Source organism: Papio anubis, chromosome 12 (genome assembly GCF_008728515.1).
Source record: "Papio anubis isolate 15944 chromosome 12, Panubis1.0, whole genome shotgun sequence".
NCBI classification, from domain to species: domain Eukaryota; kingdom Metazoa; phylum Chordata; class Mammalia; order Primates; family Cercopithecidae; genus Papio; species Papio anubis.
The window spans coordinates 101671228-101685899 of record NC_044987.1 but is presented as its reverse complement, the minus strand read 5'-3'; the positions used below and the strand labels follow the sequence as shown (position 1 = coordinate 101685899).

Here is a 14672-nt window from a genome sequence, read left to right as displayed (position 1 = left end):
TGAATAACTGAAATTACCTCATTATGCAGATTCACATAGGGAAACTCTACAAGATCCTGTAGCTGTGAGCGTTCACAAAGAACTACCACCAACTGCCGTAAACAATCTAATTGCCTAGAAGGAAAGAAAGGAATATGAGGGCAAACTATCTTAGTAGGTTAAACAGAATTGGTAAATTGTCTTCTCTAAAACAGATCATGAAATTACCTGCTGGAATCAGGAATTTGGGTTAAGGCTTCATATGCTTGGCTATTGTGACCCAAATCCAAATGATGTTTGAAAATGCATGTCCTTAGAGTAGCCTAAATACCAAATGTAGATCAAATATCAAAAAGAGCAGTATAAATGAACATACCACACCCACAACAAACCTTAAAGAAAACAACCAAATTGCAGCCAATTCTTACCTGACTTTTCCAGTCATCACCTGCTTCAGTTATGGCCGATGTAGCCAACTGAATAACCAGTTCAGGCAAACCAATGACATCTAGTAGTCGTAAAACCTAACGAGAAATAGCAGAAATTTCCGTTAAAATTAATATGGTAATGCACTTTAAACTAACTTATGGTTTAAAATTATTGAGAAAGGTTAAGTAGGCCGGCATGGTGGCTCCAACTCCAATCCCAGTACTCTGGAAGGCTGAGGCAGCAGGATTGCTCAAGGTCAGCTTGGGCAATAGGGCAAGACCCCATCTGCACAAAAAAATTTAAAAAAAATTAGCTGCGTGTGGTGGCATGCACCTGTAGTTGTAGCAACTTGGGAGGCTGAAGTGGAAAGACTGCTTGAACCCAGGAGTTCAAGGTTGCAGTGAACTTTAATCTTGCCATTGCAATTCAGCCTGGGTGGTACAGCATGACCCTGTCTCTATCCTCAGTGCCTAGTATACAGTAGTCTCTCTGTAAATACTTGTTGAGGGTCTAGTGGCTCACACCTGTCATTCTGAACAACATGGCGAGACCCCATCTCTATTTAAAAAAAAAAAAAAAAGCTTGTTGAATGAAAGAATAGATACAATTTCACTACTAACTGTTCAAGTCACAGACGAATGTAAAGAATATTAAATTAACACCACAGTTTTATAAAAACCCTAAAGATAATTTGCTAAATGACTGACATAATCCTTTTTTTTTTTTTTTTTTTTGAGACAGGGTCTCAATCAATCAGGCTGGAGTGTAATGGTGTGATCTCAGCTCACTGCAACGTCCACCTCCTGGGTTCAAGTGATTCTCCTGCCTCGGCCTCCTGTGTAGCTGGGATTACAGGCATGCCCCACCACACCCAGCTAATTGTTTGTGGTTTTAGTAGAGATGGAGTTTCACCATGGTGGTCAGTTTGGTCTTGATCCCCTGACCTCAGGTGACCTGCCTGCCTCAGCTTCCCAAAGTGCTAAGGTCACAGGTGTGAGCCATTATGCCCGGCCTGACATATTTGATTGTCCACCCTATCAACGTCTGCACGCTCCCCTAACCATGCACATTTCCCTATCTCATATACGTGCAATTCTCTAATACATATGTATGACACATCCAAAATATAAGTTTATGAAGGATGAAGATAAAATAAAAAGTTTTACAATTACTTTTATTAATTTTTTGAGACAGGGTCCTGCTCTGTTGCCCAGGCTGGACTGCATAGCTCAGTGTAGCCTCGACTTCCTGGGCTCAAGTGATCATCCCATCTCAGCCACCTGAGTAGCTGGGACCACAGGTAGGCACCACCATGCCTGGCTAATTTTTTAATTTTTTGTAGAGATGGGGTCTTCCTATGTTGTCTGGGCTAATCTCAAACTCCTAGGCTCCAGTGATCCTGCTGCCTTAGCCTCTCAAAGTGTTGGGATTACAGGTGTGAGTCACTGCACCCACTATAATGGACCTGGAAAATTCTTATCTTCTAGTGACATCATAGCCACCACAACAAAATGTATTGCTCACATGTTTGTGGTGATGCTAGTGTAAACAAACCTACTGTGCTGCCAGTCGTATCAAAAGTATAGCATGGCCAGGCACGGTGGCTCATGCCTATAATCCCAGCACTTTGGGAGGCCGAGGCAGGTGGATCACTTGAGGCCAGGAATTTGAGACCAGCCTGGCCAACATGGTGAAACCCCGTCCCTACCAAAAATACAAAAATTAGTGGGGGTGTGGTGGCGCACACCTGTAATCCCAACTACCTGGGACGCAGAGGCAGGAGAATTGCTTGAACCTGGGAGACGGAGGTTGCAGTGAGCCAGATCGCACCACTGCACTGAGCAATAGACTCCGTCTCAAAAAAAGAAAAAAAAAAAAAAGAGTATAGTATATATGATTATATAGAGCACATAATACTTTTTTTTAATTTTGAGACACGGTCTCACTCTGTCACCCAGGCTGGACTGGAATTCAAAAGAATTGTCATTAGTAGGAAAGTAGAGGGTTTCTTGGTTTTTTTTTGAGGTGGAGTCTTGTTTTGTCATCCAGGCTGGAGTACAGTGGCATGATCTCGGCTCACTGCAACCTCCGCCGCCTCCCAGGTTCAAGTGATTCTCCTGACGCAGGCACCTGAGTAGCTGGGACTACAGGTGCACACCACCATGGCTAATTTTTGTATTTTTAGTAGAGATGGGGTTTCACCATGTTGGTCAGGCTGGTCTCAAACTCCTGACCTCGTGATCTGCCTGCCTCAGCCTCCCAAAGTGCTGGGATTACAGGTGTGAGCCACCACATCCGGCCAAGGGTTATTAAGAGCTACAAATCTACTTCAGTGTAAATTCATTTATCTAATAAGCAATTAACACAGTGAAGACTGCTTTTGTGGCATTTACTTTCTGGTGGGAAATCCAGATAAATAGTAGTCTAAAATATGAAACCGAGTATGATGAAATGTTATACAATCTGGAAGTGTGCGCAAGAGGATGAATAAAAAAGCTTTTCTGCACAGGCCAGGCAGAGGGCACTATCTGAGAAGGTGACAGATAAGCAGAGACCTGAGTGGAATGAGCGTGTGAAGAAGGGCATTTCAGGCTGACAGCACAGCAGGCAGAAAGGCCCTGAAGAGAACAGAGCATGCGCTTGACTTGAATGAGACGGTAGGAAGGTCACCACTGTTACAATGGAGTGACCAGAGGAAAGAAGGGCAGGAAACAGGTCAAGAGGATCCTCAAGTCCAAATTATAAACTAAGGCTAAATACAGCATTACTAGTCAATTCCCAGAAATATCAGCAAGACTAATAAAGTGCAAATCAAGTAATAAAATTCTAATGGCAACTGGGCTAATAAAATACCATGATGAAAATTTCATTTCAGTTAAAAATATTTATCAAATTTTACCATTTAACCCTAATTATAGATCCTGGGAAAAAATGTTAACGTAAAATATGTTTCTTTAATTTCTTTTTGTTTTTTTTCGGAGATGGAGTCTTGCTCTGTCACCCAGGCTGGAGTGCAGCGGCATGATCTTGGCTCACTGCAACCTCCACCTCAAGGTTCAAGTGATTCTCCTGCCTCAGCCTCCCAAGTAGCTGGGATTACAGGCACCCGCCACCACGCCCGGCTAATTTTTGTATTTTTAGTAGAGACAGGGTTTCACCATGTTGGCCAGGCTGGTCTCAAACTCCTAACCTCAGGTGATCTGCCTGCCTTGGCCTCCCAAAGTGCTGGGATTGTACTCATGAGCCACCGTGCCCAGCCATGTTTCCTTAATTTCTCTAGGCAAATTCATTTTTCTTAAATTTGGAAATTCAGGGAGCAACTAAATTTTGGTAGTATTTTTCTCCAAAAATAGCAAAGCAATATATTTCAGATGTGTTTTTACACAGGGTGGTATAAGGCCAAACCAAGACACAATGTACCTTGTCATAATACTGCAGCCTGGGGGTAGACACGATCTCCCCATCCTCTGAGCGAATCAAGCGATCCAAGAATTCCTCTTTGCCTACTTCAGATGCTGCCTGACAAAAACATTCCAGAGCCTGGAGAAATAAAATATAAAATAACTTGTAACAGATCATTCCAATTCCAGGTGCTATAAATCAGGGGTTCACATGCAAAGGAAAGCCAAAAAAGAAACAACATTATTTAACATGGTCTACTATATGCACAGTTTCTGACACATCTGAATTCTGTGTGATGCATTCATGTTTTTAAAAATTTATCTCACATTTAACTTTAAAAAGTAAACATTGGCCGGGTGTCGTGGCTCATGCCTGTAATCCCAGCACTTAGGGAGGCCGAGGCGGGTGGATCACAAGGTCAGGAGTTTGAGACCAGCCTGACCAACAAGGTGAAACTCCGTATCTACTAAAAATACAAAAATTAGCCGGGTGTGGTGGCGGGCGCCTGTAATCCCAGCTACTCAGGAGGCTGAGGCAGTACAATCGCTTGAACCTGGTGGGCGGAAGTTGCAGTGAGCTAAGATCATGCCACTGCACTCCAGTCCTCCAGCCTGGGTGACAGATCAAGACTGTCTTCAAAAAAAAAAAGAAAGTAAACCTTAATAAGATGATTGACACATACATACATAAGGCAACTGTAGCAATATGTTAACAATTGTAGAATTTGAGTGATAGGTAAATACTGTTCACTGTAAAAGTCTTTAAACTTTCCTGTCTGTTTGAAAATTTATATAATAGAACATCAGGGAAAAAATTAAAAATGTAAACTACCATAATGAGAAAAAAAGCAGCATAAAGCAATAAAAAAAAAATGTAATTAATAAGTAAATTTGGGCTGGGTACAATGGCTCATGCCTGTAGTCCCAACACTCTTTGGGAGGCTGAGGCGGGCAGATCACTTGAGCCCAGGAGTTCATGACCAGCCTGGGCAACATGGGAAAACCCCATCTCTACAAAAAATTTAAAAATTAGCCAGGAATGGTGGCACGTGCCTATAGTCCCAGCTACTTGAGAGGCTGAGGTGGGAGAATTGCTTGAGCCCAGGAGGTTGAGGCCGCAGTGAGCCATGATTACACCACTGCACTCCAGTCTGGGTGACAAGACCCTGTCTAAAAGAAATAATAAAATAAGTAAATAAATTTGATTTATAAAAATGTATCCTGGCCAAACGCGATGGCTTATGCCTGTAATCCCAGCACTGGGGGAGGCCAAGGTGGGAGGATTGCTTGAGTCCAGCCTGTGCAACACAGTGAGACCCTGATTCCACAAAATAATAATAATAATAATAACAAAAGGAATCTCTAAAAACACACAGGGGCAGGAGAGTTGTAATATTTTCTTATGTTCCTGAGTCTTATCTAAATTGCAGAATATAAGAAAGTAAATAGTCCTCACATGTATATTATGCTTTTGACTGACATTAGTACAGTCTTCTTTAACTTTGTCTAGAGGATTCTATGTCTCCCATCCCCTAAAACCTAGTCAAATGGAAGCTAAGCAACTTCCTTGCGTTAAAGTTTATTTACCATTCAAATGTAGTTTACCTTCTGTCCTTCTCCTGTAACTAGGTAACACCTTCCCAGCATAAATCGACAGGAACCAACATTGACTTGACACCAGGGATGAAGCAGTTGAATATAATCCTTAAAGGCATAAAAGGTGCTTTCTGATTAGAAAATAAATGTTTCTTAAGGAGATACTCATTCCCAAGTTCTTCTTCACAGAGGATGAAAAGAGAGCATTTGAACAAATGTTTTATTTCCTGACATAATTCTGAGATTAAAACCTACCCCTGTTGCCTTCCTTCCTCATCCATTCTCCCTTTCCTTACACAAACAGTTCAGTAACACACATACACATACTTTACATCTCAGCAATTTTCCAATTTTTGGTATTTATTGGTTCAATGACTAGATTCCAGTAAAGGATGTATATGAAAACAATAGTACATTTGTATTACTATAAAGAAAACCTAGCAGAGTTAATTTCTTAAAAAGATACTCTAGAGGCCAGCGCAGTGGCTCATGCCTGTAATCCCAGCACTTTGGGGAGGTGGGTGGATCACTTGAGGTCAGGAGTTTGAGACCAGCCTCGCCAACATGGTGAAACCCCGTCGCTACTAAAAAAACAAATATTAGCAGGGCGTGATGGCATGAGCCTGTAATCCCAGTTACGCGGGAGGCTGAGACAGGAGAATTGCTTGAACCCAGGAGGTGGAGGTTGCAGTGAGCCAAGATCATGCCACGGTACTCCAGCGTTTCAGAAAAGAAAAAAAAAAGATACTCTAGAAAAAAATCATGTTAGGAATTATACTGTCCAGAGAAGTAGAGAAAAATCTCTCTCTTTAAAAATTTATTTTATTACTTACTTTAAAAGCCTTTAGAATCAGGTATTCTCTCAGCCAAGTACTAACCATGCCCAACCCTCTTTAGCTTCGTAGATCAGACAAGATCAAGCAAGTTCAGGATGGTACAGAAATAGAGAACAATCTCTTTGGGGTATGTCTTCGCATAATCAAGTTTAAATTATTGTGGTCCTTTAAAATGCAGTTCACATTTACAAAGAAAAATATTCTGCAATCCCATGCTTTACAAGAATGTGTAGATGTGAAATGTTCAAAGGAACTCACCTGCAATTGTACATATTGACAATTTCCCATCAAACATTCTAGAAAGAGACACCCAGGATTGCTAGGCCATCTAGTCATTGGTTAAGGAGATTTCTTAATTTTTGTTGGCAAATCTTAAACACATACATTGGGCATCAAATTCAGAAAAGTCCATAAAATAGCTTAATTTACAAAAACAAGGAAGAGAAGTTGGCCAAGCACATGTTCTTTCATCGTCACTAGAATACAGTTAAACAGTTACATATATACCAGGAGACTTGTTACAGAGCTTAGAACTCAGGTAACTACGGAATAAAGCATCTATTTCACCAGGCATGGTGGCTCACTCCTGCAGTCCCTGTACTTTGAGAGGGTAAGGTGGGAGGACTGCTTGCACCCAGGAGATCAAGACCAGCCTGGGAAACACAGTAAGATTCCTGTCTCTAAAAATAAATACATTTTTAAAAGCCTGTATTTCATTACTGGGTGTTCATTTTCAATTCCAGCTGGTGTACTGCAGAACACAGTATTGGTGCCAGTGGACATCCAGCACATAACATGGTACCTGGCATATAGAGCCATTCAATAAATATTTGTTGAATGAATAATGTCTTTTTTTTATTTTTTATTTTTTTGAGAAAGAGTCTCACTCTGTTGCCCAGGCTGGAGTGCAGGAACATGATCTCAGCTCACTGCAACCTCTGCCTCCAAGGTTCAAGTGATTCTCCTGCCTCAGCCTCCTGAGTAGCTGGGACTACAGGCGCATGCCACCACATCCAGCTAATTTTTGTATTTTTTTGTAGAGGTGAGGTTTCACCATGTTGGTCAGGCTGGTCTTGAACTGCTGGCCTCAAGTGATCTGCCCGCCTTGGCCTCCCAAAGTGCTGGGATTATAGGCATGAGCCATTGCACCCAGCCGAATGAATAATTTTTTTTTTGAGACGGAGTCTCACTCTGTCGCCCAGGCTGGAGTGCACTGGCGCTATCTTGGCTCACTGTGAGCTCCGCCTCCCGGGTTCACACCATTCTCCTGCCTCAGCCTCCCAAGTAGCTGGGACTCCAGGCGTCCACCGCCACGCCCGGCTAATTTTTTTTTGTATTTTTAGTAGAGATGGGGTTTCATCGTGTTAGCCAAGATGGTCTCGATCTCCTGACCTCGTGATCCGCCCGCCTGGGCCTCCCAAAGTGCTGGGATTACAAGCGTGAGCCACGGAGCCCGGCTGAATAATGTCTTAAAACAGACCCAGATATTTCATTACATAGGCAAAATAAGAACCTTAGACTATTTAGATAGAAAAGAACTGGTTTTTTTTTTTTTTTTTTTTTGAAGAGTCTCACTCTGCCACCCAGGCTGGAGTGTGTGTCGCGAGCTTGGCTCACTGCAACCTCCGCCTCCCAAGTTCAAGCTATTTGCAGCCTTCTGAGTAGCTGGAATTACAGGTGCAGGCCACCACGCCTGGCTAATTTTTGTATTTTTAGTAGACATGGGAGTTTCACCATGTTGGCCAGGCTGGTCTCGAACTCCTGGCTTTAAGTGATAAGCCCACCTCCACCTCCCAAAGTGCTGGGATTACAGGAGTGAGCCAACATGCCTGGCCAGAAGAGAGCTTTTCACTGGCTCTTAAATAAAAGGATACAAAAGCTGCAATAAATAACTGGTAATTGCAGTAATTGTTTCAGGCCAATTCAATCCAGTTTGGCTCAGAGGTGCCTTTGGCTGAGAGAAGAGGTGAGATATAATGTGTTTTCTTGCAACTTCTTGGAAGAATAACTCCACAATAGTCTGAGGACTAGATACTTAAAAAGAAAAAGTTATGACAGTTTTGTGTAGTGGTAATATCAATTTTCAATTAAAATAATCTATCAATTCATTTTATGCCTGTAACAAACAATTTAGCACTTCAAAAAAGGAAATGTATCATGGGTATATATCCAGTGGCACCATAAATAAAAGTAGTTTGTAAATTGTGAAGCGCTATAAAAATGCAATGAAAACACCATTCACATCAAAGTTACAGTCATTTCTTTTCACTGATCTCACAACACTTAAGTGCCTTCCCTAGAAATTCTTCATGATAAATACAATTAGCCCTAGGATTTCAACTTTTATACCACAACAATACAAAATAAATTCTCCAGAATGGTTTTCAAACACGAGGGATACTTTAAATATCTGTTGACTAAGATTACAAAAGTTACCATAAACGTTAATGAATTTTTTAATGATTTTGTTAAATTAATCACTGAAGCATCAAAACAGAACGGGAAAGCAGCTATATATATACATATAAAATATCCTTAACATACGCCTGGTCTGGTACTACAGCTTCACAGACCCCACGCCACAAATGGAGATCTCAGGCCACAGCTTACTCATGCCTTCTGAAAGCAAAGAGCCTAGCAACCTTTCTATGGCAAAGGTGGCAAGAGACCACTTTAATGAATATGCAATAAATCCCCAGTTTAAAATGAAATGTGTACATAGTCCACTCCTTACCAAACCTATTTGCCATTAAAGCACCAGAGTCTGTTAATTCCAGTACTGATAAGTGTTGGAGATTAGACTCCCTGTGAGAAAAGGGGAAAAGACAACTTAGTAAATTCTCCTATGCTAAACAATACTTCTACAAGCTTTTCTACTAAGAACATTGTCAATTTAATTAATAAATTGCAAATAAAAACTCCACTGAAAGCACAAAAAAAACTGGAAATCATTATAGATTGTTGCCCATAATATCACTTTGTGACCCTTCAATGAGGAGCCGGAGCAAACAGGATGGTTTATCTTATTGCAAATGTGAATCTCGGCCAGCTGTGGTGGCTCATGCCTGTAATCCCAGCACTATGGGAGGCCGAGGCGGGTGGATCAAGACCAGCCTGGCCAACATGGTGAAATGCCACCTCTACTAAAAATACCAAAAATTAGCCAGGTGTGGTGGCAGGCGCCTCTGATCCCAGCTATTCTGGAGGCTGAGGCAGGAAAATTGTTTGAATCAGGGAGGTGGAGGTTGCAGTGAGCTGAGATCACACCACTGCACTCCAGCATGGGCAACAAGAGCAAAACTCCATCTCCAAGAAAAAAAAAAAAAAGTTAATCTTGTAATTCTTGGATTCAGCTATAAAGAAACTCAGCCTACCTAAAATAACTAGCATAATGTTTTGTGTATGATCTTTCCTTCTGGTTTCATCTTATTTTATATTCAACATGATTTATATGTACATACAAATGTATAATACATAAGTATATATAATACATAATTTATCTGTAGACATACATACAGTCTATGATTACATGTGACTTATTATTTTCATTCTTATAAGTTGCTTTCAACCTCTAACAAGTAGAGGTACCAAAAAGATCTCTGAATCTTAACGACATATAATTTTACAGCATACTGTTAAAAATCTTTTTCCCGGCTGGGTGCGGTGGCTCACGCCTATAATCCCAGCACCGTGGGAGGCCAAGGCAGGCGAATCACCTGAGGTCAGGAGTTTGAGACCAGCCTGGCCAACATGGTGAAACCCCATCTCTACAAAAGTACAAAATTTAGCCGGGCATGATGGCGGGTGCCTGTAATCTCAGCTACTTGGGAGGCTGAGGCAGAAGAATCACTTGAACCTTGGAGGCGGAGGTTGCAGTGAGCCGAGATCATGCCATTGCACTCCAGCCTGGGCAAGAGAGAGCAAGACTGTCTCAAAAACAAAACAAAACAAAACACTGTAACTTTTTCCCTTTAAGACAATGGGAAAAATAACTAAACTCACAATTTACATTTTAAATAATTGGGATAATGAAACTCACAGTGTGTCAAGTGGAACATCAGTTGCCAAGCACTCACTTCCCCATTTAATGAGGTAATAAGATAAGAGTAGGGGAGCTGTTCGATGTAGTAGGTCTTGCTGAGCTTGAAAGAGCTGACCAGCTCCCCAAATCACCTATGCATTATGGGTGGGTGGATAGGACAAGAAATTATAGCAATTAGTAATGGTAACTCTTACGGCTCAGGTGGAAGTAAAATAAAATAACAAATACAAAGGTCACAATACTGTAAAAGCAGCATGTTTTACATTTTACGGTAGCAAGTGGCAAAATATCTTCCCAAACATTAACAGTCAAAAAATAATCAAAAACAGCTCACCAAGTAATGGAAGCTGATGATGAAAAGAAACCAACAATAAAAAGCTTAACTTTCATTAAACCTGCGGGTTCAGAATTAAAGAAGAGGGCAAGGCACAGTGGCTCACACCTGTAATCTCAGCACTTTAGGAGGCTGAGGTGGGCAGATCACTTGAGCCCAAAATTTCGAGACCAGACTGGACAACATGGTAAAACCCTGTCTCTAGTAAAAATTACAAAAATTAGCCAGGCATGGCGGTAGGCGCCTGTATTTCCAACTACTTGGGAGGCTGAGGCAGGAGAATTGCTTGAACTTGGGAGGCGGAGGTTGCAGTGAGCTGAGATTGTGCCACTGCACTCCAGCCTAGGTGATAGAGCAAGACTCCGCCTAAAAAAAAAAAAAAAAAAATTAGCCTGCGTGGTGGTAAGTGCCTGTAGTCCCAGGTACTGAGGAGGCTGATGTGGGAGGCTGAACTGAGCCCAGGAAATCGAGGCTGCAGTGGGCCAAGATGGAGCCACTGCACTTCACCCTGGGCACAACAGAAGTGAGACCTTGTCTCAAAACAAAACAAACAAACAAACAAAAAAAAACAACAAAGAATTGAAGAGACACAGGGAAATCTAAATTCTCTCATATACTGCTGGTGTTGGGTAAAAAAATAGGTATGACCATTATAAGCAAATTTGGCAGTACTACCAAAAGACTTAAAATGTGCATAACCTGTAGACCAAAGTCTAGTTCTTAGAACTTATCCTAGAGATATAATTAAAGATGTATAAAAAGTGGCCAGGCATGGTGGTTCAAACTTGTAATCCCAGCACTTTGGGAGGCTGAGACAGGCAGATCACCTGAGGCCAGGAGTTCGGGACCAGTCTGGCCAATATGGCGAAACCCCATCTCTATTAAAAATATAATTAGCCAGTGTAGTGGCAAGCATCTGTAATCCCAGCTAACTGGGAGGCTGAGATATGAGAATTGCTTGAACCCAGGAGGTGGAGGCTGCAGACTGCAGTGAGCCAAGATTGCACCACTGCACTCCATTCTGGGCTGCAGAGCAAGACTCTAAAAAAAAAAAAAAAAAAAAAAAAGATGTGCAGAAAATTATGGACATAAGGGAAAAACTGGCAACAAAGAGAAAAATGTTGGTGAGATTTATAAAGTGGAAGAACAGAACAACCAGATTACAAAAAATACTATGCAGTTTCTTCAAATTTTACAAACAAACCAAAAAGAATTTGCATGGGAAAAAAGGTATATAGCAAAATTTAAGTAGTAATCACTGGGTAGAAAATAACAAATTTTTAAAATTTTTGCTTACATATATTTTGTAAAGGTTCTACAGTGAATATCTTATTACTTCTGTGTTCAGAAAAATGGACAAAAGTTATAATTTAAAAAACAAAAAACCCGAAAAAAAATAGAAGAATCTACATAGATCAAAAAGAACTTAGTAAAGGCTAAACAACCTAAGTAACTTTCAGGAAAGGTTCCCTTTTCAACTTGGTGGTCTTAAACAAATTATCTTCCCCATTTTTTTTTCTTTTTTTTCGAGATAGGGTCTCACTCTGTCATGTAGGCAGAAGTGCAGTGGGGCAATCACAGCTCACTACAGCTTCAACCTCCCGAGCTCAGGTAATTCTCCCATCTCAGCCTCTCAAGTAGTGAGGACTATAGGCTTGCTGCACCATGCCTGGCTAATTTTTGTATTTTTTGTAGAGATGAGGGTTTGCCCAGGCTAGTCTCAAACTCCTAGACTCACGCAACCAGCCCACTTCGGCCTCCCAAAGTGCTGGGATTACAGGCATGAGCCACTACATCTGGCCTTTATCTTACTCTTGCTTGAAATTCTACCATAAGCAATGTATCTAGGTTAATAAGTTCTTTCTTTTATTTGGAGACAGAGTCTCGCTGTGTCACCCAAGCTGGAGTGCAGTGGTGCAATCTCGCCTCACTGCAAACTCTGCCTCCTGCGTTCAAGTAATTCTCATGCCTTAGCCTCCTGAATGGCTGGGATTACAGGAGTGTGCCACCAGACCCTGTTAACTTTTTTGTTTTAATAGAGATGGAGATTTGCCATGTTGGCCAGGCTGGTCTCAAACTCCTGGCCTCGAGTGATCTGCCCACCTTAGCCTCCCAAAGTGCTAGGATTACAGGTGTCAGCCACTGTGCCCGGCCTGAATTAATACATTCTGACCTAAAATGTATAAGTACATTTATACATTTTAAGTCAGAATTAAAATGGGAGCCCCAAAGGACTTTTGGCTATTTACACATTAATATGAATTGGTTTAACTAGACTGCTTCCTTGATAGGCTCAAATGATATTACTGACTTAGAAAAAAAATAGGACGTCTCACTGTGGGCAGAAAAATAATTTCTTAGCATGGGACATTCAGTAGGGTGGGTGATTAGGACTATATATTAGTAACAAGAGTCTGGTGGTCTAAGAAGAACAGAATGAAAAAGAAAGCACAGAATGGAGTTAGGAGGACCACAAAGATAAACTTGCATCTCAAAACTGTGTTTAGGGTAAGCCTTGCACTGTAGAGAGTTCTTAGGCCAGGTGAGGTGGCTCACGCCTGTAATCCCAGCACTTTGGGAGGCCGAGGTGGGTGGATCACCTGAGGTCAGGAGTTCAAGACCAGCCTGGCCAAAATGGCAAAACCCCGTTTCTACTAAAAATACAAAAATTAGCCGGGTGCAGTGGCACACACCTGTAACCCCAGCTACTCAGGAAGCTGAGGCAGGAGAATTGCTTGAGCTGAGATAAGGCCACCGCACTCCAGCCTGGGCGACAAAGAAAGACTATCTCAAAAAAAAAAGAGAGAGAGGAAAAAAAAGAGTTTTCTTTTTCTTCCTCCATACTAAAGGATACTCTTACCACATTCATAGTTACTAATAAAACTACATTTTGGGAGAGCCAACCTGGGATAATTTTCCACTACTACACATACAAAGGTTAAGAGTAAAGCAATCTGCTTCATATATGTTTCTTTTAATCAACTCTTAAGTTCCAGGGTACACGTGCAGGATGTGCAGGTTTGTCATGTAGGTAAACGTGTGCCATGACAGTTTGCTGCACATCAACGCATCACCTAAGTATTAGGCCCAGGATCCATAAGCTATTCTTCCTGATGTTCTCCCTCCCCACAATCCCCTCCACACATGCTCTTAATCTATAATCTCACAAGGATTACAATGCTTATTCATTCTTAATTCAAAAATATCGATAGAGCACCTCATAAGGCCAAGATTGGGGGACTAAAGCAGTGAACCAAGACAAAAGTATCTGTGCTAGTAGGGCTGCCATTTTGCTCCTAAGTGCTTGTAGGCTTATACCAGGTTTTAGATTTTAAAAGTTTTCCCTCAAGCAGTACTTACAGCATCTCCAAGCCTCATTAACAGCTGCTGTAAGATCAAAAGATCTCGGCAGATCAGGAAACGAGTACTGGCGATTTTATGCACACCTCTGCACACAATATACCCTGCTGTGCTACTACCATAGAGCTGGGAAAGATTCATTCTAATATTCAAAGGCTGAGCTGTAAAAAGAAGAAAAGTGGAGTTGAATGCATCATTGTTTTAATCAAAGAGGCACATTTGTTGTTCTGTCATTTACCTGGATTGAATCCCTTTTCCATTTCCACTTCTGTTTCATAATCCATTTCCCGTATAAGGAGTCCAATTGCATGGATTGGGTTCCTAATCTCTTGCAGTTTACTACAAATATCCTCCATTACATTTTCTCTATAAGGACAATTACAAAACTCTCATTACTACCGAGAATACGTAAGACAAGTTCTATATGTCCTATAAGCTAAACACATTATGAAACAAGAGAACCAGATAAAGGAATGAAGATAATCACTCTGGCATACAAGATACAGTCCCTCTACATAGCAAATTTTCGCTCAGTTTTTCATGAACAACACACAAAACAAATGTGAGAAGAATACTTTTGTTTTTTAGAATTTTTAGCTAATTGTTAAAGCATATTTTACAAGTCTATTTCCAGACTTGAAGTCATGTGTTAAATTTTCTGTTAAAAGTAGAAATATGTATTTAGAATCATGGCA

At 41.2% G+C, this 14672-nt stretch overlaps 1 protein-coding gene across 3 annotated transcripts in view; it reads right to left on the bottom strand.

Moving 5' to 3' along the window:
• Positions 1 to 14672, bottom strand: part of NUP160 (nucleoporin 160) — a 71266-nt gene that overhangs the window by 20600 nt on the left and 35994 nt on the right. For all 3 annotated transcript variants that reach the window (XM_003909910.5, XM_021925784.2, XM_021925785.2), the window contains 11 exons: positions 14216 to 14343; positions 13978 to 14138; positions 10281 to 10414; positions 8976 to 9046; positions 8116 to 8275; positions 6500 to 6569; positions 5415 to 5513; positions 3829 to 3948; positions 408 to 503; positions 208 to 302; positions 18 to 114 (listed from right to left, as the gene is read on the bottom strand). In XM_003909910.5, the coding sequence (XP_003909959.1) occupies positions 18 to 114; positions 208 to 302; positions 408 to 503; positions 3829 to 3948; positions 5415 to 5513; positions 6500 to 6569; positions 8116 to 8275; positions 8976 to 9046; positions 10281 to 10414; positions 13978 to 14138; positions 14216 to 14343 (1231 nt within the window). The remainder of the gene's footprint in view (positions 1 to 17; positions 115 to 207; positions 303 to 407; positions 504 to 3828; positions 3949 to 5414; positions 5514 to 6499; positions 6570 to 8115; positions 8276 to 8975; positions 9047 to 10280; positions 10415 to 13977; positions 14139 to 14215; positions 14344 to 14672) is intronic.